At 35.4% G+C, this 25,867-nt stretch overlaps 1 protein-coding gene across 1 annotated transcript; it reads left to right on the forward strand.

The window, feature by feature from the left end:
• The first annotated feature begins 4,262 nt into the window (after positions 1–4,262).
• LOC131927916 (malignant fibrous histiocytoma-amplified sequence 1 homolog) lies at positions 4,263–24,708 on the forward strand. The gene is made up of 13 exons (XM_059283795.1): positions 4,263–4,368; positions 5,861–5,951; positions 6,162–6,989; positions 7,143–7,311; positions 7,759–7,898; positions 9,117–9,318; positions 13,065–13,246; positions 13,929–14,036; positions 15,651–15,968; positions 16,600–16,797; positions 19,919–20,927; positions 21,371–21,582; positions 23,619–24,708. The coding sequence occupies exons 3-13, from the start codon at positions 6,201–6,203 to the stop codon at positions 23,778–23,780; spliced, it is 3,489 nt and encodes a 1,162-aa protein (XP_059139778.1). The 5' UTR covers positions 4,263–4,368; positions 5,861–5,951; positions 6,162–6,200; the 3' UTR covers positions 23,781–24,708.
• The last annotated feature ends 1,159 nt before the right edge of the window (positions 24,709–25,867 follow it).

The raw sequence follows: 25,867 nt of genomic DNA on the forward strand, positions 1-25,867 counted from the left end.
AAATTTCAACAAGCTTGCATTTACGCTGAACCCGCAACATCACCCCCACCCCTCCCTCCCCACCCCCATGCCGCCTACATATAAAAAAAAATCTACAACAAAGCTGATAAAAGTTTTTTTTCCATCGTTTTCCGCGCGTGAAATATATCAGAAAAAGAATTCGGTTAAACTTTTTGAACGGCGCGAAGTTGGTAGCGCGCACTCAACTCACTGTCGCAAGATACGTGGTTTGCATTTAAGTGTGTAACCCGTACCACGTGACTCAGGTCACTTGTCACGTGATACGTCTGGGAGCAGCGGAGAGCTCTCCCGTTGGAAAAGTTTTAAAACAAGTTTCGGTATTTTTTTTTTTTTTTTTTTTTTTTAAATTTTAAAATAAATAAAGTAGCTTCGTCTAGTACTAGTCTAGATTTTGACAAGAAGTAGACTCGGGTTTATTAAAAAAAAATAATCTACTAGCCAATCAGCGACAACATAACAAAATGAACCAGTAGGCACCTATCCTTTGCTGGTGGTTTTCTCATTTTCTGGTTAGAAGACTGTCCATATATAGGAGGGACCAACATTTACATAGTGCCGATACATAAGTTGGGAAACAACATTTGATGATATAAAACCAACATATACAGCGAGAACCAAGATTTTTTGAGGGAATCAAGATTTTGAGGGAATCAAGATTTTGAGGGAACCAAGATTTTGAGGGAACCAAGATTTTGACGAAACCAACATTTTGAGGGAATCAAGATTTTGAGGGAACCAAGATTTTGACGAAACCAACATTTTGAGGGAATCAAGATTTTGAGGGAACCAAGATTTTGAGGGAAGCAGCATGTTGAGGGAACCAAGATTTTGAGGGAACCAATATTTTGAGGGAACCAATATTTTGAGGGAACCAAGATTTTAAGGGAACCAAGATTTTAAGGGAACCAAGATTTTGAGGGAACCAAGATTTTAAGGGAACCAAGATTTTGAGGGAACCAAGATTTTAAGGGAACCAAGATTTTGAGGGAAGCAGCATGTTGAGGGAACCAACATTTTGAGGGAACCAAGATTTTGAGGGAACCAATATTTTGAGGGAACCAAGATTTTAAGGGAACCAAGATTTTGAGGGAACCAAGATTTTAAGGGAACCAAGATTTTGAGGGAAGCAGCATGTTGAGGGAACCAACATTTTGAGAGAACCAAGATTTTGAGGGAAGCAGCATGTTGAGGGAACCAACATTTTGAGGGAACCAAGATTTTGAGGGAACCAATATTTTGAGGGAACCAATATTTTGAGGGAACCAAGATTTTGAGGGAACCAATATTTATACACCCCCGTGTCCAAGACTCATCACTAATTCAAGGCGTGTAACATTGAATGACTAAAGTAAAGAATGCTATCAAGGTGACTGGATGCAAGACATCATCGTCCTTAGGACTTAAATAATGCAGTGTTTCTTCCAGACTTTTTTCTCCGGGGGGTGGGGTGAGGACACTTGATATTTTCGGGGGGGGGGGGGAAGAGGGGGGGGGGACTACATTCTACAGTTTCCGGGAAGGCGAACATTGGTAAAAGTATATATTTTCTATATAAATTCCATTTTGTTCAGGGGGGATGGGAGGGGGGGGCGAAGAGATGCCTGGAAGAAACTCTGCTTAAATGATACAGTTTATCACAGCGTCTGCATTGAACGACAGCGACGCCTTAACGTTTAATTAACTTTTAAGCAGAGTTTCTTTCAGGAATTTATTCGGGCAGCACCCATCTCTCCCATCGGAGCACGTCCACCATCCCACCCCGGGGAAACATACAATCAATTTATCTAGAAAATATATACTTCAACAAATGTCCAGCATCCCGGAAATCTCCAGATCAACCCCTCCCACCCCTCGAAATGTCAAGTACTCCTCCTCCCTCCCCCCCCCCCCTCGCTCGGAGAAAAAAAAATCTGTAAGAAAACCTGATTTAAAGATGTTAAGAATTACGTGCACCAAAAGTTTAAAGCAAAATATTTATGTCTAGATTTGAATGACATATGTAGATGAGACCTAACCAAAGTACTCTCTGCTAGAGAGTCAGGTAAGGTGTGGCTATTGATACGTCATGTCTTTCTTCTATCAAGAGTAGCGATAGGCTAATGGAGAGCTTGGTTGTCTTGGTAACACATCTGCCGTTGTGTTTACACTTATATACAACTGTTAGCTTATAATAATATAAGTAAACATTTTAATGTTTAGTAGATGCTATGATAGGTACGTATGTATGTGTGTATTTATGTATGTATGTATGTGTAATCATAAAGAACAGTGAATGGATCAAATATATCTGATATATAAACATTTTAGCACTATCACCTTTACATTAGCCTAGGTGCATTAATCTGACAGGACACTCAGGGGCGTAGAAGTGTTGCCTGGAGTTAAGTGGGTGCTTCTATAGAGCTTATATATATAAATTAAATACCGTAAAAATGTATTAAAATAATTAGATAATCCCCGGTCTACGTTTATATAGGCAAAATGTTTAGTTTGCAAGTTTAACTGAGAAGGCAGTCGTTCGTCAGCCACTGGTCCTAAGGCCTCTGAATGAATGTGTAGGCCCCGTGTCTTTTTCACTGCTGGGGGCTTGTAGGCTTGTAATGATGTAATTAGGGTTTCTTTCAGACATGTTAGTCTGGTGAGTGGGGGGATAGCTCCTGAAAAAAAAACGTTTTCATTTTATTTGTATACTTTTTAAACCGAAAGAGTATACTGTTTAAACAGGAAAAAATCGACTACAACCTCAGTGTGGTTAAAGGTTACGATGTACGCACATAGGCTACATAGGCCGAGAGAGTTTATAACAGTAACTTTGACTCAAACAAAATTACCAAGGCCTTCGTGAATGTTAAGTTAGCACCCCCCCCCCCCCCTCCCTCCCACCTCTCAATTTCCTCCCAAAAAAACTCACCCAACTTAATGCAGCAGCAGTAAACAGACCAAGACATTCTCTAGTTTCTTAAATTAAAATTTACTAGAAAGAAAAATGTATCCCTTAACTGATAAAGCTTTTATATAAATGAAATATTTTTTTTTTTTATGTTCATGTTGACCAATTAGGATCTATAACCACCTTGACTTTTCATGCCCATCTACAATGTGTGGTGGTTATATTCAAGAAACATAACTCTGTGTTAGCAAAAATAAAAACACTATTTCACAGTAGTGTCCCCTGTTTTATTATCATCTTGCTAAAATGCTTATTTGGCATTTTATATTAGATTGTATTAATCTATCTCATTACCGGTAATGAAAAAAGCAGTGAACGGTTTGATAATAATTTTAACGCATTGACCATAAGCTCTTGTTTACAAATTTTAATAGGGGCATATTTAAATAGCATTATTCAAAGGCTTGCCTATCTTAATTTTTTTGTTTGGGTATGAGTACATTATCATTAAAGGGGGACAATATAGTTGTTTAAATGTTTTTCCTTTTCTTCCGGGTGAAAGTGGAGACCAAAAATATAACAGCTAAATACCGAAATATAAAACTATGACCCTAATACTAATAGTACTCAGCGCGACAAGTCGGTATAATTATGTGAAAGATTGCAATACATTTTGATAATACAATAATAGCACAAATTTTGCTTTCTGGAAAAACCTCACACCACGTTTTAATATAAAGGCCTACTATAGATTCTAGTACCAACGTTTTATTGCTTGTAAGTGTATTGTGGTGTCATTCTAATTCTAGATTGTAATTTTGGGTGCATAAAATGAACATATTTTAAATCTTTTTCATACAAACAGTAGCGGTTTGTTGAAAAAATAAAGATGTGCTGACTGCAACGACCCGAGTTGTCCTAGATCTAGTTCGGATCAAATTAACTAAAGATATGCCTATCTGAAGTCTAGTCAAATTGTCTATTAAATATTTATAATCATTAATTATATTTTTTATGGCTAAAATGTCTCGTTACAAAATATAGAAACATAAATTACAGCTAGATAATGTCAGATCACTTTAATAGCTATTTTTAACCACATAATAAGCCATAATGCTGTTTAGATTTATTGAATTTATTTCAATAATTTCCTCTAATTTCGGCCGGTGCATTCTCCAGCACAAAACTTAATTAAAAAAAATTTATTCATTTGAATTAGTAAAAGTATTAGTGGGGCCATAATTTTTTTAAATCAAAATATTGTTTGAAATGTTAATTATAATATATATATAAAATGCTACTTGAGTAAGATCGGCAGATAATGGTAAGTAGGTGAACCATAATATAAAGTTACAGAAAAAAAAAGTGACATTGGGTGCAACATACGAGGATTTTGTAACAAAAAATATACATTTAATGAGATCCCTGTTCTTGTACACGCGTTTAAATGACCTAAGGTTAATTTAATATGAATCTATTTAAACTTAGTTTAATTTAAAACAATGTAATTCAAGAATGCATTGGCTGGAGGTTTTGGAATCAATTTTTCTTAAAGTTAAAGTCTGTAGTGTTAAAGGTAGGGGGGGGGGGGGGTGTAAGTTTTGAGTGGAAGGGGATAGAAATAAGAACCTCCCTTCATCTATGCTTCTTTTAATATTTTCTTAGATTTTAAACTAGAATTAGATTCTAGATAGGCCTAAATAGTAAATATTGTCTTATTCTTATGTAACAACTTCTAAGAGTTTTGCCTTACCCAGTCGTTTGTATTACAACAAACCTTAGGCTAGCTAACTTCACTTGACTTCTTATCTTATTATTAATAATAATTATTAGGAATATTATTATTAAATATTAATGCAGACAATCCAATTATTATTATTAATAGGCCTATATTAATAATATTATTATTGTTAACATCTTCTCTACTTAAGCCAGCATCCTAGACTTGGAGTTTCTTTTAGTTTTACTCTCTATTCTAGTCTTAAAAGTTATTAGGCCTAGTTATTGAACTACTCAAACACACTTGTTTAATAATATGAGCCGTATTTAACCTAATCTTTTAAATGACTTAAGCTAGTATAATATAACCCTATCCAGTATCCATGTTCCTAATCCTGTTTTTATAACATTGCTTCAAACTTTACCCAGACTACTGATGAAAAAAAAAATGGCAGTTATGCCTCAGTAATCCAGTATGGTAGTGACAATTAAAAAAAAAAATTCAACGTGGCACAAATTTAAATTAACACCCTAGGCCCTAGGCTGAAGTCATAATAAGTTTATTTATTACTAGCAGTAAAAAGAAAGTCTCAAGTTCTGTTCCTACAATAAGTCAACTCTGATGGGTGCCTGACTCTGGAAAAGTAAAGCTGGCCTACTGTTGTAACCATTTATTATTGTATAATAAAGTTTATTATTATTAACCAGCCTGTATGACCTCTTCGTCATCTGCCCCATAAGTCCTCAGGTCACATTACTTTATAAAACATTATCAATCAAACTCACTGGAACATTCCTGAGTCTGATGGGTACCTAAGTCAAGTTAGGGAAAGTAAAGGCTGCTGGGCATAGTGCTGACCACATTATCTCTTCAAATGCAGAGGTCACAGAAACAGGTGAACTCTACTTCACTTGCCCCATGGACCGTCAGGTTCCAAAAGGGAAATATCTAACACTTTTATTCTTTGGAAACGATCATTGTCAAAAGCTAATAGAAAAAACCATCCAATGAATCCTGTTTATATACGTAACATGTCTTAAATTATACCTCACTGTCTTTCTGAGTGTTAATTTTAGTTTACCTTACATTTGAATTTTTTAATGCAAATCATTATTTTAAAAGTTATGTTTTAAAACATGTAGGCTGAAAAAATATTTGTGATATTACTGATAGATTAACTTTTTTAAACACCAGAATACAAATTATTGTTGTGATTTCTTTTCTGAAAGGAATAGGATTCCTCACCTATAGCTGACATGTTTTAGATTATGCAATGACATTTTAATAAAATCATGTGATGAAAAAACTCATCAATTCAGGGTGAGTTTTTTTTTTAAAGATCAACATCAACATTATATTCATTAAGTAACTTTAATCAAAGTTTATGATCTAGTTATGGGTTACAAAAAAAAAGATGGTTGTGACAAATGTTGGTGTTTTAATATTGAGATGCTGATATCATCCTGAGTTATATTATCATATACATTTCATTCTAAAAAAAAGTTTCCTAAAATTATTATTTACTTCCAGATGTACTGAACCATGAGAGAAGAAAACTGAGTCGTCAAAATGTCCAATGTCGCTGATTCATTAACTCAGTTCATTGTGACTGATGAGAATGATGAGAACAGCCAGAGTCTGTTCATACCTGAGGGAACATTCCGGGGATGGGTGCCTCGGTCGTTATATTCTCTGTCACCCAAGGAGGTCTGTTTACCCTTCCTGCGCTTGTTGAGTTTCCCAGTTGGCGGGACGGCTATTGGTTCACTCTCCAGAAATTTAACAGTATTCGAGGCTGTTGGCAATTGTCTTTCACGGCTCCCTGTTTCATTTGCTGAATGTTCAGGTCTCAAAAAATTGGACTTGTCATTCAATCAGTTCACAGAAATACCCTTCCCTGTATATAACCTTAGACAATTAGAAGAGTTAATTATAGAGCATAATGATCTAGAAATTCTTAGTTCATCAATTGAGTATTTAAAAAATTTGAGAGTTCTAAAGCTTGGTGGGAATTTATTATCTGACGTGCCAGAAGAACTGAGGAGATGTCGTAGAATTCAAATATTAAACCTGTCCGGCAAGTTCTACCCCAGGGGCAACCTAACAGTCTTTCCAGAGTGTATCTGCAGCCTGACTGAACTGGTCAGTTTGGATTTATCCTGGCAGCAAATTAAAAACATCCCTGACGCCTTTGGGAACCTGCGCAAGTTGAAAGTTTTAATTTTAAAGTGGAATCAACTCCAGCGAGTTTCTCCTGAGCTGCGCAGATGCACACGACTTCGGGAAGTTGATTTGTCTGGGGCGCTACGTCTTATGTCTGCAATTCCAGAGGCCTTGTTTAGCCTGGAGGATCTTAATGTAAGGACGCAGCTTTTTTGGCCATCTTATTTCAGCTTTTCTTTTTTTTTCTATTATTCATTAAAAGATTTAACCAAAAACTTGGTAAATAACATTTTAATTTTACTTGATATTTCTTTTGTATAATTATTATTATACCTTTTTTTTTTGCAGAAACTTTATCTGAGTGATAATTTTTTTACTGACATCCCTCACCAAGTTTGTGGCTTGGTCAAGCTGAATTGCCTGGTTGTGCAGCGTAACTCCCTGCTACGGTTGTCACCTGACCTGTACAAGCTCAGGTACCTGGAACATCTGGAGCTTAGTGAGAACTTTCTAGACAGTAAGTTGAAGGTTGCCTTGACCCCTAGACATTAAGTTGAAGGTTGCCTTGACCCCTAGACAGTAAGTTGAAGGTTGCCTTGACCCCTAAAATGTTTTTAATTAAGATAACCACATTTCTCATTTGAAACTGAAATTTGTAACTATAATTATTATACAAATAATTTATTTAAAATAATTTATTAACTTGCTTATATTAATAAGTGCTTAAATACATACAAATGTCAATAAAATAGCAACTTGTGCGGTTTTTTAATCAGAAGAAACAAAACAGTAAACATAAATAAATAAAAAAATCTTACTAGCAGGCAATTTGTTGATGTTGCAATAGTTAATTTATGTGCCTTTAAGATTTTTAATTGTTTTGTCGCTTTTTATAATGTTTCTACATTTTATTTCTTACACTCTGTTGAAGTGTCCATTAACTACTATCTTTTTTTTCTTACAGCTCTGCCTCCTGGTTTAAGAAACTTAAAAAGACTTCGCTATTTGGGTTTATGTAGAAACTGTTTGACTGAATTACCTGATGAAATATGTTCCTTGGAGCAGCTTTGTTACCTGGAGTTAGGTAACAATAAAATTACACAGGTGAGATGGTTCAACATTAATGTTGGTCATTGATAAGATTTTAAGATAATGGATTTAACCTTTCAATAATGCATCTCAGTTGTTTTCTATTTACAATGATTACTAAAATTCTAATTAAATTTAAAATATTTTTTTGCAAGTTTTACACCATAAGGTTTATTTAAAACTTATAACATTGGATAGTAACATGAAATTGTTGGCCATTTAGCAAAATATTGTTTCTTGTTTTGTATAATAAAATTGTGTTTATTTCATTGTTGTAATGTAATTGTACAATTTTTTTTAATTTTTATCTTAAACTTATATATTCTGTAAATTTTACTATGATAGTTACTAATCATTCCCACTCAAAATTATACTGTTCACAAAGAAAGTTTTTTTTTTAAAAAGAATTACTGTAAAATAATAAATAATCCAATTATATACATTGGGCATTTTTTTTGTGCTCATGAGATCAGTCAAAACTGATGCATAAGTAATATTAAGAAAATTACCAAAACATTTTGAGAACTGTTATATTTTTAGATTTTTCTCATATTTTATATATCTGTGTATTTTGAGATATTTGCAAAATGTGTCATATTAAAAGAAATTTGAGTTTTATACAGATAAATGGAATTTAAAAAAATAAAATGAACATGTGTTTCACATTTAACCATAGGTGGTAAATAATTTCAAGGTATAGTCAAAGCTATAAAATTGATTAAGATTAGTAGGCTACATTTTTGTCAGTAATGAGAAACACATAAAACATGCTAATTGTGTCCCCAGCTCCCATAGAAAATCTCACACTAAACACATAAAACATGCTAATTGTGTCCCCAGCTCCCATAGAAAATCTCACACTAACCACATAAAACATGCTAATTGTGTCTCCAGCTACCAGAGAAAATCTCACACTAAACACATAAAACATGCTAATTGTGTCCCCAGCTCCCATAGAAAATCTCACACTAACCACATAAAACATGCTAATTGTGTCTCCAGCTCCCATAGAAAATCTCACACTAACCACATAAAACATGCTAATTGTGTCTCCAGCTACCAGAGAGAATCTCACACTAACCACATAAAACATGCTAATTTTGTCGCCTTAAGCCCACTAAACACATAAAACATGCTAATTGTGTCGCCCTAACCCCACTAAACACATAAAACATGCTAATTGTGTCGCCCTAAGCCCACTAACCACATAAAACATGCTACTTGTGTCCCCAGCTCCCAGAGAGAATCTACCTACTCCACAACCTGAGCACGCTGGATGTGGAGAACAACCAACTGACAGAGGTTCCTCTGCTCATGGACCAGCTAGAGATGCTGGCTGAGAACAATGGCCTGCACATCAGCAACAACAACCTGCGCAGTCCCTTCAAGGAGATCAGTGAACAGGGCACTCTAGCTCTGTTTGAGTTCCTTAAAGGTTTGTAGGATTTTAACATGGACATTTTGTCATATAGGATGTAATTTTTATAAGTTCAGTATTCTATGAGGGTATTTAAATGCTTATTTCACTTTCCCTCATGTTGGTTGAATATCTATTTGGACATTTTTCTGTTTATCATCTGCTTGCCTAGTGGTGTGGTATTTAACACTCACAACTTGTAGTTACCTCATTACTTTTATTTTCTTGTTTTCCTAGACACATTGATTGTGTCCCTTATCATTCAAGTTCCTACTATCTATTGCAGCGGTGCCTACATAAATTCATTTGGGAACTAGCTGAATTATTTAGATTGCTTTGTAGATCTCATATAGGCATTTATGTTACTGTCCATTACTTTAAGAAGTTAACTAAAATCATCATGTATCTAGAGAGGGTAGAGGCTAAGATTTGTGAAAATGTGTATGTACATTTCTGTATGTTATTTAAAGCTACAGTTCAGCACATACAGCGCCTGGTGTTTATACAAATAACTAAATTGTAAGAAAATGTTTGACGCAGGCATCAGGCTGTTTATACAAATAACTAAATTGTAAGAAAATGTTTGACCCAGGCATCAGGCTGTTTATACAAATAACTAAATTGTAAGAAAATGTTTGACGCAGGCATCAGGCTGTTTATACAAATATCTAAATTGTAAGAAAATGTTTGACGCAGGCATCAGGCTGTTTATACAAATATCTAAATTGTAAGAAAATGTTTGACGCAGGCATCAGGCTGTTTATACAAATAACTAAATTGTAAGAAAATGTTTGACGCAGGCATCAGGCTGTTTATACAAATAACTAAATTGTAAGAAAATGTTTGATGCAAGCATTAGGCTTTTTATACAAATAACTAAATTGTATGAAAATGTTTGATGCCGGCATCAGGCTGTTTATACAAATAACTAAATATTAAGAAAATGTTTGACCCATGCATCAGGCTGTTTATACAAATAACTAAATTGTATGAAAATGTTTGACTCAGGCACCAGGCTGTTTATACAAATAACTAAATTGTATGAAAATGTTTGACGCATGCATCAGACTGTTTATACAAATAACTAAATTGTATGAAAATGTTTGACGCATGCATCAGACTGTTTATACCAATAACTAAATTGTAAGAAAATGTTTGATGCAAGCATTAGGCTGTTTATACAAATAACTAAATTGTATGAAAATGTTTGATGCCGGCATCAGGCTGTTTATACAAATAACTAAATATTAAGAAAATGTTTGACCCATGCATCAGGCTGTTTATACAAATAACTAAATTGTATGAAAATGTTTGACTCAGGCACCAGGCTGTTTATACAAATAACTAAATTGTATGAAAATGTTTGACGCATGCATCAGACTGTTTATACAAATAACTAAATTGTATGAAAATGTTTGACGCATGCATCAGACTGTTTATACCAATAACTAAATTGTAAGAAAATGTTTGACGCCGGCATCAGGCTGTTTATACAAATAACTAAATTGTAAGAAAATATTTGAAGCAGGCATCAGGCTGTTTATACAAATAACTAAATATTAAGAAAATGTTTGACGCAGGCATCAGGCTGTTTATACAAATAACTAAATTGTAAGAAAATGTTTGACGCAGGCATCAGGCTGTTTATACAAATAACTAAATTGTAAGAAAATGTTTGACGCAAGCATCAGGCTGTTTATACAAATAACTAAATTGTAAGAAAATGTTTGACGCATGCATCAGACTGTTTATACAAATAACTAAATTGTATGAAAATGTTTGACGCATGCATCAGACTGTTTATACAAATAACTAAATTGTATGAAAATGTTTGACGCAGGCATCAGGCTGTTTATACAAATAACTAAATATTAAGAAAATGTTTGACGCAGGCATCAGGCTGTTTATACAAATAACTAAATTGTATGAAAATGTTTGATGCCGGCATCAGGCTGTTTATACAAATAACTAAATATTAAGAAAATGTTTGACCCATGCATCAGGCTGTTTATACAAATAACTAAATTGTATGAAAATGTTTGACTCAGGCACCAGGCTGTTTATACAAATAACTAAATTGTATGAAAATGTTTGACGCATGCATCAGACTGTTTATACAAATAACTAAATTGTATGAAAATGTTTGACGCATGCATCAGACTGTTTATACCAATAACTAAATTGTAAGAAAATGTTTGACGCCGGCATCAGGCTGTTTATACAAATAACTAAATTGTAAGAAAATATTTGAAGCAGGCATCAGGCTGTTTATACAAATAACTAAATATTAAGAAAATGTTTGACGCAGGCATCAGGCTGTTTATACAAATAACTAAATTGTAAGAAAATGTTTGACGCAAGCATCAGGCTGTTTATACAAATAACTAAATTGTAAGAAAATGTTTGACGCATGCATCAGACTGTTTATACAAATAACTAAATTGTATGAAAATGTTTGACGCATGCATCAGACTGTTTATACAAATAACTAAATTGTATGAAAATGTTTGACGCAGGCATCAGGCTGTTTATACAAATAACTAAATATTAAGAAAATGTTTGACGCAGGCATCAGGCTGTTTATACAAATAACTAAATTGTATGAAAATGTTTGATGCCGGCATCAGGCTGTTTATACAAATAACTAAATATTAAGAAAATGTATGACCCATGCATCAGGCTGTTTATACAAATAACTAAATTGTATGAAAATGTTTGACTCAGGCACCAGGCTGTTTATACAAATAACTAAATTGTATGAAAATGTTTGACGCATGCATCAGACTGTTTATACAAATAACTAAATTGTATGAAAATGTTTGACGCATGCATCAGACTGTTTATACCAATAACTAAATTGTAAGAAAATGTTTGACGCCGGCATCAGGCTGTTTATACAAATAACTAAATTGTAAGAAAATATTTGAAGCAGGCATCAGGCTGTTTATACAAATAACTAAATATTAAGAAAATGTTTGACGCAGGCATCAGGCTGTTTATACAAATAACTAAATTGTAAGAAAATGTTTGACGCAGGCATCAGGCTGTTTATACAAATAACTAAATTGTATGAAAAAGTTTGACGCAGGCATCAGGCTGTTTATACAAATAACTAAATATTAAGAAAATGTTTGACGCAGGCATCAGGCTGTTTATACAAATAACTAAATTGTATGAAAATGTTTGATGCCGGCATCAGGCTGTTTATACAAATAACTAAATATTAAGAAAATGTTTGACCCATGCATCAGGCTGTTTATACAAATAACTAAATTGTATGAAAATGTTTGACTCAGGCACCAGGCTGTTTATACAAATAACTAAATTGTATGAAAATGTTTGACGCATGCATCAGACTGTTTATACAAATAACTAAATTGTATGAAAATGTTTGACGCATGCATCAGACTGTTTATACCAATAACTAAATTGTAAGAAAATGTTTGACGCCGGCATCAGGCTGTTTATACAAATAACTAAATTGTAAGAAAATATTTGAAGCAGGCATCAGGCTGTTTATACAAATAACTAAATATTAAGAAAATGTTTGACGCAGGCATCAGGCTGTTTATACAAATAACTAAATTGTAAGAAAATGTTTGACGCAGGCATCAGGCTGTTTATACAAATAACTAAATTGTATGAAAATGTTTGACGCAGGCATCAGGCTGTTTATACCAATAACTTAATTGTATGAAAATGTTTGACGCCGGCATCAGGCTGTTTATACAAATAACTAAATTGTATGAAAATGTTTGACGCAGGCATCAGACTGAAGGAGGCCCACCACAGATGGAAGATGATTCTAATCGGAGCAGCCCAGGCAGGCAAGACCAGCTTAAGACAAGCCCTCATGCTCGGCCGCTCCAAGCTGACCGCTGAACACGAGAGGACCTGGGTCATGGAGCGCCACCTGTGGGAGCCTGAGTCTAGGCTTAGGGTTCAGGTTAGAAATTCTTAGTTTAACCTACATGTTACTCATCTCATGTTTACGTGGAATAGCTTTTATCTAGAATAAATTCTTTAAAAAAATTTGATTTCAATAGTTATACGGTTAAAGGAAAGTTTACCTGTTGCTATGGCCATGAATAGATTGTAATTGGCTGCAGTTACATATACATTTATTGCACTAATTACACAATGGCTTTAAACAGATTCTTGACTTAAATGGCCATCAATTGTCTACAGTTACATATACATTTATTGCACTAATTACACAATGGCTTTAAACAGATTCTTGACTTAAATGGCCATCAATTGTCTACAGTTACATATACATTTATTGCACTAATTACACAATGGCTTTAAACAGATTCTTGACTTAAATGGCCATCAATTGTCTACAGTTACATATACATTTATTGCACTAATTACACAATGGCTTTAAACAGATTCTTGACTTAAATGGCCATCAATTGTCTACAGTTACATATACATTTATTGCACTAATTACACAATGGCTTTAAACAGATTCTTGACTTAAATGGCCATCAATTGTCTACAGTTACATATACATTTATTGCACTAATTACACAATGGCTTTAAACAGATTCTTGACTTAAATGGCCATCAATTGTCTACAGTTACATATAAATTAATTGCACTAATTACACAATGGCTATAAACAGATTCTTGACTTTGGAGGCCACCACATCTACCAGGCAGCACACCACATGTTTCTCTCCCCTGATGCCCTGCATGTCCTGGTTTTTGACCTGACCAAATACTCCTCAGAGGTGAGTTCTTGTAGTGTGTATGTCTAGTTAATCCATTTCCTGCCCTACACACCAAATACTCCTCAGAGGTGAGTTCTTGTAGTGTGTATGTCTAGTTAATCCATTTCCTGCCCTACACACCAAATACTCCTCAGAGGTGAGTTCTTGTAGTGTGTATGTCGAGTTAATCCATTTCCTGCCTAACAAAACAAAAAATCACTCAGGATTTTTCTTTATGTGAGGAACTATATTACTCTTTATGTTACTCTAATTGCTACACAGGAATTGAAATCCTTTTGGTATGACGATTTCAGTTTAATTTTTTTTTTAGGTATTTTTAGACAAGATATAATTTTTGATATAATAAGTAATTATATGATATTGATTTAATCTTGCGTTAATTATAATATACGTAAAGTAGTGAAGTAAAAATATAGCAGTTTCAGTAACTGCTAATGTTTTAATTTTATCAGTAGTAAAAATGGGTTTTCTGTATATGTTCCAAGTTTGCCATTAATTTATTTTTAATTTTTAATTGTCATGCCATTTAGACTTTAATACACTCAGTCCATTTTTCTCTAATATTGCTTTATGCCCTCAATGTGGATATTTTTAATAATTTAATAACGTGTTAAGGTTAAAAAAAATGTATTAATTTTTCTTAGCAATATGTAGGAAAATTAATGTAATGCTTGCACAGCAGATAGTTTTTACACAGTCCAAAAAATAATTAGCTTTTTAAATAAATAACAAATAATCAAACTCAGTATTAATACTTTATCAACGTATCTATAATTTTAATACTCTGTATCTTTAGAAAAGTGTTACTTTAAAATTAATGTAATAGAAAAATTTAAAAGGTTTTTTTTTTATTTGTTACATTTTTAAATGCTAGTAAAATATTATCTGGTTGTTTGAAAACATGCTTTCAGGTTTATGATGATTTGATTGGTCACTGGAGGGTTGTTTGAAAACAAATATTTTCAGGTTTATGATGATTTGATTGGTCACTGGCTGGATATTTTCAGGTTTATGATGATTTGATTGGTCACTGGCTGGATATTTTCAGGTTTATGATGATTTGATTGGTCACTGGCTAGATATTTTCAGGTTTATGATGATTTGATTGGTCACTGGCTAGATATTTTCAGGTTTATGATGATTTGATTGGTCACTGGCTAGAGGGTTGTTTGAAAACATACTTTCAGGTTTATGATGATTTGATTGGTCACTGGCTGGATATTTTCAGGTTTATGATGATTTGATTGGTCACTGGCTAGAGGGTTGTTTGAAAACAAATATTTTCAGGTTTATGACGATTTGATTGGTCACTGGCTGGATATTTTCAGGTTTATGATGATTTGATTGGTCACTGGTGGATATTTTCAGGTTTATGATGATTTGATTGGTCACTGGCTGGATATTTTCAGGTTTATGACGATTTGATTGGTCACTGGCTGGATATTTTCAGGTTTATGATGATTTGATTGGTCACTGGCTGGATATTTTCAGGTTTATGATGATTTGATTGGTCACTGGCTGGATATTTTCAGGTTTATGATGATTTGATTGGTCACTGGCTGGATATTTTCAGGTTTATGATGATTTGATTGGTCACTGGCTGGATATTTTCAGGTTTATGATGATTTGATTGGTCACTGGCTAGAGGCCATCATGGACAGAGCTGCCGGAGCTAAAATTGTCATAGTGGGGACACACTGTGACCTTTGCACTTTGGAGGAGATATCTGAAAATGTGGACGACATCATGCGGCTGATGAAGAGACACGAGGACATGAAACGTCAGCAAATACAAAAGGAAATTGACCAGATCAACGCAGCGCTGGACAGGCCAGACTCTAGAGAAGTCAGTGCTGGCATCCCAGAGATTGGGGTGGACAGGATGAAAGACAAACTCAAGAAACTGGAGAAGATGTTGAATGTTAGATCTAAGGCAAGTCTTTTTCTCTAATGATCAAAGATATTAGTCTTGTTCTATACTCAATTCTATACTCAATCATGTTTGATTTATCAAGAGTCTCAGTAAATTCTTACAATTTTTTAAACTACCAACTGCTTGTTTGACCCTCTACAAATTCTATATACTTCTGTTTTTGAAGTTTAAAAATCTAAAACTAGCTCCTCTTTGATAAACTCATCATGACCACTACCATACACACACACACACATATACCACCCCACACACTTATTTCAGAAAAAAAAAATTATTCTAAAATCAGTGTATATTGCATTGTTTGACTAGTCAACTTAAGGACAAAGCTCTAACATTATTATCTCATATCATTTCAGTTCATTGCATCAGTTCTCACTACACTATAAATGAAAGTGAGATTTTGATAAATTGTTTTAAATATACTGTATGATATTTTATAATATCTGACCATCTCCACACATAAATACTAACAACATTGTTGTCGTTTTTGGAAATAATGATTTGGTCTAATTAAATACTTTTTAAAATTTTTGAAACAACTGAATTGACCATTGTGTTATTGTCAACCCAATGTTACATATGAATTACCTTTATGCTCCATGTTATATGTGAACTGACCATTGTCCACCAGATACCCGAGCAGATCTACGTGGTCAGCTGTGCTGACAACCTGCTGGGTGTGTCAGACCTGCGAGATTTTCTCATCTTCAAGTTCAAGTCAGAACCTGTCACAGCCCTACCTGAGCACTGGTTCCTCTTCCTGGAGACCATACAACAGGTGCCAGACAAGGTCATACGGCTGGACAACACCTTGGATCTATTCATACAGGTAACACTTTTATACAGCGTTTACACATGTATACTATACATTTTCAGAACACAAAGCCCGCCAAAATTTATTTTTATCTGGAACAATTTTCTCCACAGAACATGTATACTTTAGCGTTCACACTTACAGAACATATTTTAGAACATTTTATAAAACAAGCATGCCCTTTGACATGGAGCGTCTGCTATATAGGCCCAGACAATTAAAATAAAGAGTAATCGAGTAATCAAAGTAAAAAAAAACGTAGATATGGGCACACAGTTTTATTTTTTAAAAAGGAAAATGGTGTAGCCACGGTGCTTGCGATTCAACAAAAAATAATATAAAAATTAGAGAACATAGAAGAATTTATAAATTTTACTGGAGTGCCAGCTACTGGAGCTAGACAGTTTTTATAAATATAATGCTGTGTATAATACCACGGGTCGTAGACATTACCCACATTTTATCACCCCTTTCTCCCATCCCTCAGTACGATCACCGCTTCCCACCCCAACCCCATGGTAGCCATTTCCCCAGCTTCTTTAATTGCTTGTCTAAATCCTTCAGAAACAGCTTCCAATAAACAGGGCTAAATATTTGTTTGCTGAAAGGCCAGATTTCTCCGAAAACGTGCATCTGCCAAGTTCATTAAACGTATTGAGATCGTGTTATAACTATACTGAGTCTATTATTAAGAATAAAAGTAGATATAGTTTTTAGAGTAGGGCCTATGACATCCCCCCTCCCACTTCGCTTCTTTATGTTAATTATGTCCCATTTTAAATCTAAATAATTAGCCTATGGGGTCGTCCATAAATGATGTCACACTCATAGGGGGGAGGGGGATCCGTAATTTTGTGACGGTGTGTGATGAGGGGGAGGGGGGGTTCAGATGGTGCAACGTCACACTTTTGCATTATACAAAAGCAATGTTAGAAAATGAATTTTAGACATTATTTCGCGTTTTAGAAAACTGTTTTAATCAATTGTAATAGGAATCAATTAAAAAAAAATTTAACTGCAAATTTGAGGGGGGTTGTAGGCTGAGGTGTGACGTCATTTTAGGGGGGTCTGGCTTTTTGTAACGACGTGTGACGGAGGGGAGGGGGAGGGAGGTAAAAATCGTCAAAAAAAGCGTGACGTCATTTATGGATGTCCCCTATGACTTTTTTATCTGCCTGTTTTTATAGTAAGTTGATTATGTGTGATCCCACGAGCACATTCTGGTGGCCCTTAAGATTTATTCATGTCAGAGGGAAACTCAAAATATGTTGATACACTTAAAACAAAATATTGGTCAATGAAAAATTGGAGATACGTTTGGTTAAATTATATTTTTTAATTAATTATTATTTTCGTAATTAATACCTAAACTGGTTTTAAGACAAAATTGTAATGCCTTAGACATTACATTATTTCAGTAAAATGTGTTTGGAATTTAATTAAAGAAATAATAAGTAATTATTAAAATGTAAATTTTAGTTGGGCCTAGAGAAGTTATAAATTATTAAATAATGTGCTCAAAAACTCAAAATCATTAGAATCTATATTTAATTTTGCAATCAGCTGAGACCTAGGATGCGCTTACTACTTTTGACGCATGCGCACTCATCTGAAAATTCAGAACATGTCCAATGTTTTCGCTCAGCGAGCGATGACAAAAACTTGACCCAGAACACAAAAAGGGGCGTAGTTTTGTGCCCTGCGACTCAGAAGATGTTCCATATACCCGTAACATGTTTAGTATACACTTTAGTAGGTCAAGTCTAGTATTTACATGTCATAAGTGTAAACGCGGTGTTAGGTTTAGATTAACGGATTAACACATTCAGGTTTGGATTAACACATTCAGGTTTGGATTAACACATTCAGGTTTGGATTAACATATTCAGGTTTGGATTAACACTTTTAAGTTCAGTAAAAAAAAAAGCTGATGAAAAGATTGAACTGCAATATCTAATCTAGCCACAAGAATAATATATCCATTGTTGAGAAAACTCCATTTTGTTAACTGGAGCTACTTTCTTTTTCAATAGTTACATTTAATTAGATTTAATTTCACTAATTATATTGCCCGTAATTTTGAGAAAACAAATCATAACTTGAGAAAAATCGTAGAAAATGAACCATCCGTGATAGAACAAAGAGAAAACAACGGATTGTACCACACAAAAAACTCTGGCGACCGCGGCCCGTAAAGGGTTAAACCATCAACTACACTATCTGGGCTTGGGTGTAAGGTGACTGAAAAATACACAACAGAAACTTGAGCACACATAAAAGTACTCAAGTTGAAGTTTGAGAACTCAAAAAAATACAAAGAGAAATTTCAATGTAAAAAAATACTTGCAGAAAAATGTGCCAAAAAAATTTTGCATACAAAATATTCTACCCACTCACAGATAGCTCAGCAAGGAGTATTATAGAAGTTTGTATGTTTATGGGTGCAAGTTTATTTTTTACATGACTATCTTCTTGCCATTCTTCTATGCGCACAACTTTATGATTGAGTTTTTTTCCTATTCAGAATCGAATCAAATTCTCTATTTATCTGTTCTCTTAATCTATAATAATAGTTTTGCTGTCTGTCTATCTATCTGTGTATGTATGTATCTGTTTGGAACGCTTTTACTATAGAGAAAACACAAGCAGAGTAAAAACATAGTAATACGAAAAATGAAACGTGACGTCTCATGGTATAAAAATCTGTTTCAATGACATTTTTCGTTTCCGGTTAAATTTGAAGTTGAGGTGGTGACTTAAGATTTAGTTTTGGTTTTGAGAAAAGAGACACCACTATCAACCTAGTGCCAGTTGTATCTCTCTCAACTGGCCATTTATCTCGTCAATTAAAGCAAGTGTATGGTGCCACTAGACCAGCCATTTCCTGTTGTGTTTAGTATAGGGTGTGAGATTCAACTCAAACATGATAAGCAGGAAGAGAATAAAAATAATGCTAATTGGTTTTCAAATTTAACAGCTTAATCTTATTATGTTTAGTTAAATTCTAACAAAGTAGAAAATAAAATTTTTACATTTTTTTTTTTAATATTTCATTTGTCTGAGTAATTGGATTTAGTTTCACAAAAATAAATCTCTGTTAGATCAATGTATTTTATAAAATTTAAATTCTAACCAGGTGATGTCAGACAGCCACAAGTCTATGATGGGAATGGCCGGCTCCCCAGAGCGTAGCCTAGAGATGGTGCTGAAATATTTCCACTCCACTGGCGAGATTGTCTGGTACTCAGATAACGAGGAGCTGCGCGGCACTGTGTTCCACAAGCCTGAGGCCCTGATTGACATGCTGCGCGCTGTCTTCAGGCACGACTTCCAGGACGTCGTCTACTACGATAAAACCATCGGAGAAACTTTGTCCATCAGGGAAAACTCTTTTGATAAAATGAAAAGAGATTTCATGAAGAAAGGTCTGCTGACTAAAGAAATGCTGGGCTATCTGTTGATACATTTTAAACTGTCAGAAGATGGGCCGGAGACTTTTATTGCTTTGATCCTGTCACTCATGATCAAATTTAACCTGTGCTTTGAGTTGAAAAACTCGACAACCAACGCCCTACATGGCTCGTCACAGATTGTTCAATTCCCTTGGTTCTTCCCTCAAGACAAGCCCTTAGATTTCTACAAAACCTGGCCTGCCACGGTGCCGTACAACACTTTTGAGCTGAGCATGGAGATTTTCTTTGACGGTAAAGCCCCGCCCAATTTCTTTGAAAAACTTTCCGTAAAGCTGCACAGTTTCCTGTGTGACGGGAGCCGCATCAACTGGAAGGATGGGGTTCTGGCGGAGAAAAACTTCTCCAAGCTCCTGGTTGTCAGGGAGAAGAGGAATGGTTCTACGGTTGTCGTGGTAACCGCCCGTGGGGAGTCAGACCTTCAAGAACTCTGGTCATTGATTCTAAACGTGCATGAAGTGTCCACAGAGCTGTTCAAAGACTGGCCTCTGATGAAGTGTGAGATTCTGTTGGTGTGTATGCACTGTGTGCTGAAAGGGGCTGAGGACCCCTACAGGTACCCTGGTTACGTGCTCAAGCATTCAATACCCAAGGGAGTCTACTCTATGAAATGTTGTGACAAGTTCCCTGATGAACTCGTTCCCACCTGTTTTGTTTTTCCTTTAGATGAAACGGGTGAGTATTTTAATAGGTAGAAACTTTACATGTAATCTGTCATTTAAAAATACGAAGAAACTTTACATGTAATCTGTCATTTAAAAATACGAAGAAACTTTACATGTAATCTGTCATTCTAAATAGGCAGGAACTTTCAATGAACTTATTTAAGACATTGAAACATTTAATGTTTAATTTAACTTTATAGACAAAAAACATATTATTTGGTATTACTCAGAAAAATTAAATAATTTTAAAATTTAAATAATTTTCTGTGTAGTAGTGTTTACACCATCATATTTTGTAGTTTAGTTACTTTTTTCATTTTTTTGAAGACTTCAAAAAGTAATTGATACTAATTTTTTCGAATTAGCTGTTTATAAAAAAATTATAGTATTATCATCAAACGTGTATAAAACAAATATAAAAATATTTTCTAATTATTTTGTTTTGCTGTAAAGACCGCGAGGACCTCCAGAAATACATGAAGTCTGCCACAGATTTTATGAGTAAAACTTGTGATGTTGTCGATGGCCCAGGCAACAACCACATCCTGACAGACGGAAGCCTGGCCGTTGTGGCCTCCAATCTGGGCGTGAACTGGACGATTGTGGCCCTCAATCTTGGCCTAACACAATCCAGGATTGAACAGCTACACATGGACCACCCACATGTGAGTTGACAGTTGGCTTTAGTTAAAAACATACAACCCCATAACAGCATTGGGGCAAGTGTCGTACAAGCAAATGTCAGGCAACCCATATGTGAGTTGACGGTTGGCTTTAGTTAAAAACATACAACCCCATAAACAGCATTTGGGCAAGTGTCGTACAAGCAAATGTCAGGCAACCCATATGTGAGTTGACGGTTGGCTTTAGTTAAAAACATACAACCCCATAAACAGCATTTGGGCAAGTGTCGTACAAGCAAATGTCAGGGAACCCATATGTGAGTTGACAGTTGGCTTTAGTTAAAAACATACAACCCCATAAACAGTATTTGGGCAAGTGTCGTACAAGCAAATGTCAGGGAACCCATATGTGAGTTGACAGTTGGCTTTAGTTAAAAACATACAACCCCATAAACAGTATTTGGGCAAGTGTCGTACAAGCAAATGTCAGGGAACCCATATGTGAGTTGACAGTTGGCTTTAGTTAAAAACATACAACCCCATAAACAGTATTTGGGCAAGTGTCGTACAAGCAAATGTCAGGGAACCCATATGTGAGTTGACGGTTGGCTTTAGTCACATTCAGCACGTTAAGCCTGTGTTGTGTGGGGATCATTTTACAAAGGAATTAGACATGGTCTAGGTGGCAAATTTCAAACACTACACGTAGTCGCTGATATTTGATCTCCATTCAACATATCTTGTTTACACAATGTGTAATAATTATGTAATAAAGAACTTAAGATTCATTTTGTAAAAAAATCTAGTATAAAATGGTATTTATTTTTGTTTCATACGAAGAAAAAAAAAGTGATTTTACGGTTGTAACAATGCAAATACAAATTTATTGTCTACTATGTCAACTTGGTAATCTATATATATAATTCTCTTCTGGGAGACGCTAGAAAATGAGCTATAAGCGCGCTCCTTACCAACCCCAACCCTACATGGTCTGGTGAGCTGTGGCTCACGCTAAATGTTTACATTCGTAGAGCCGGGTTTAGTGACGGCTATTAGGGGCAGATAATTTAGTTTGAAACGATTTTAAACTTATAGGAGGTAAACTAAGAGGAGGCTGCTTTCACGGGGGGGGGGGGGTAGGGTAGGGGTTGGGGGAAAGGAGGGTGGGGGTAGTATCGTTCTTAACGACCTACTGATAGTGTTTTAAACCAAATATTTTCAGTGGCAGCATTGGTACTGTCGAATTCACAAATTATGAATTACTGAAAAGTAGAAAATAAAACAACTAAATAGCGGCGTATGATATGCCGCGGGTCGGCTCGTATAATATAAATAATTATGTTTTTTTATGCTTAGAGTTATGTTTACAATCAATATGCCGAATTCAGATTTATTAACATCGTCTACTAGGTTGTATATATTATTAAACAATTTCGGGACAAAATGCCTTCGAGTAAATGGCTTTCAGGCAATATTCGATTTTGGGCAAGCGTCTTTCGGGAATTTTTCGTAGACCTCTGTTTACCATCTTCCCAATGTCTGTCCCCAATGTCTGATGTCTGTCCCCCCAATGTCTGCCCCCATCCTCCCATTGTCTTTCCCTAATGTTTGATGTCTGTTCCCCCAATGTCTGTCCCCCTAATATCTGTCTCCCCAATGTCTAATGTCTGTCCTTCAATGTCTGATGTCTGTTCCCCCAATGTCTGTTCCCCCAATGTCTGTCCCCCTAATATCTGTCTCCCCAATGTCTAATGTCTGTCCTTCAATGTCTGATGTCTGTTCCCCCAATGTCTGTCCCCCCAATGTCTGTCCCCCTAATATCTGTCTCCCCAATGTCTAATGTCTGTCCTTCAATGTCTGATGTCTGTCCCCCTAATGTCTGTCCCCTAATGTCTGTCCCCCCAATGTCTGTCCCCCCAATGTCTGTCCCCCTAATATCTGTCTCCCCAATGTCTAATGTCTGTCCTTCAATGTCTGATGTCTGTCCCCCAATGTCTGTCCCCCTAATGTCTGTCCCCCCAATGTCTGTCCCCCCAATGTCTGTCCCCCAATGTCTGATGTCTGTCGTGTACCCACAGGACGTCTACCAACAGATCCTAAAAGCCCTGATACAGTGGAGAAACACAGACCAAGCCAACAGCCCTGAAGAGAAGGTCCAGCAGTTGTTTCAAGTCCTCAGTAGTGAGCAGGTTGGACGTCTGGACATAGTCGAGGATTTAAAGAAGAAATTTGGCTTGTGATAAATGCTTTAGAAACTACTCATCTATTTTCTATAGAAACTATGTACAGCGCTCAGTATAAAATACCTAAGTTACAAGAACCATAATGTGATTCTGGCATTTCTGGTTACCATTTGTTGTTATTGTTGTTACACAGACCTGATGTACCTGCTGTAGTGGTCATGTGACAACTGTGGTCATGTGACAACTGTGGTCATGTGACAACCGGGTCATGTGACAAAATATTGGACTTCTAGTTTACTAATACAGTGTCAGACTTATGATGTAAATCAGGGGTCTCCAAAGTTTTCAGCCCGAGGGCCGCATTAGCTATCAAATATAAGTTCGGGGGCCAGAGTTTCTTCCAGGCATCTCTTCGCGGAGGCGCATCCCCCCACCCTCGCCCCCAACGGAATATATATATATATATAATATACACATTTCAAGTGCCCCCCTACCGAGAAATAAGGTCTGAAAGAAATACGTTCGGGGACCGACAACGCACTCGAGGTCCAAGTTTGTTCTCAAATTGTTCGTCACGTAGGCTTTCTTCATTCTTGACAAAGTTTGTATGTTGTTCCGAAATTTGAAAGGTGCTTTAATGCAAAAGTTTTAATATTAGGAAATCTTCCTTGGGCAAATACTTATAAAACCCACCCGCCGTTATTTCAACTTGTCTTTAATGAGGTCATTTGCTGGGCAACTGGTCACATCTATATATATAATTCTCTTCTGGGAGCCGTTAGAAAACAAGCTGCAAAAGCGCCTTAAACTCTCCTTTCTTCCTCTCTATCGCTACCACCCCCCACCCCCCACCCCCTCACATGGTCTGGTGAGCTGTGGTTCATGCTGTTTACATTTTACAATCATAGAGACGGGTTTGGTGACGGCTATTAGGGGCAGATAATTTAGTTTGAAACGATTTTAAAATTAGAGGAGGTAACTAAGAGGAGGCAGCTTTCACGTTGGGGGGGGGGGGAAGGGGGGGGTAGTGTTTTTAAGCAAATATTTTCAGTGGCAGAATTGGTACTGTCGAATTCACAAATTATAAATTACTGAAAAGTAGAAAAAAAAAAACTAAATATCGGCGTATGATACGCAGCGGTCTACTCGTTTACTTTAATGGTATTAGCACTCAATGCTACATTTTCAGTTTGTTTTGAATTTTTTCTCAGCCACCTCCAAGAAACATTTATTTTTCGTGGACAAAAAGATCTCCGAGGGCCGGATGAGAGAACCTCGCGGGCCGCATACGGCCCGCGGGCCGTAGTTTGGAGACCCCTGATGTAAATTATAAATGCTTGAGACTTGTTTTACAGCATAAGTTTTTTTTATAATTATAATCAAGGCCACCCTTGTAGTATTTTCTTAAATACCTGGTAATGAACCTTTAATACTATGCCAAGTTAAAGCTCATTTTATTAATTGTGCTATCCTTTTAGTATTTTCTTAGATAGTGAACCAAATTCTTACACATTTAACAATGGTTTAATATATACAATACTGTATATGGCAACCATTTGAGTCTTACTCTATCACAAGTCCTGTGTTATATAAATCTACTACATAACAGTAATCCTATTATGATTAAACAGAACTGTATGTGGTGACCATTTTGTGGTGATATAGAACTGTATGTGGTGACCATTGTGTGATGAAACAGAACTGTATGTGGTGACCATTGTGTGATGAAACAGAACTGTATGTGGTGACCACTCCATGGTGACACAGGTTGTACATGTGTGGTGACTACATTGACAACAACTTCATATAAAGTACCTTGAGCTAAAACAATATTTTATTGAAATATTTTTATCATCAGGTACTCTACCATTAACGTTAATTAATATCAATTATCTTTACCTAAGTTAAGTTTGACTTAATTTAAGACACTTCATGTGTCAGACTTTAAATGTCAGACTTTCTGTGTAAAATCTACATGAACATGATTTATATTTTAATTCACGCTCCTAAAAAAATTATAAGGCTCCTAAAAAAAAATTGAAATCGTGGATACTAAGTTTTTTTTTTACCTTTATTCATGATTCCAGCATGCAAATAATTGTAAATAATGTTAGTCAGGTGTTTAGGTGTGATAGTTTACCTGT

This window comes from Physella acuta, unplaced genomic scaffold, assembly GCF_028476545.2.
Source record: "Physella acuta isolate Inbredline_101_S28 unplaced genomic scaffold, ASM2847654v3 ptg001446l, whole genome shotgun sequence".
Classification (NCBI taxonomy): Eukaryota; Metazoa; Mollusca; class Gastropoda; family Physidae; genus Physella; species Physella acuta.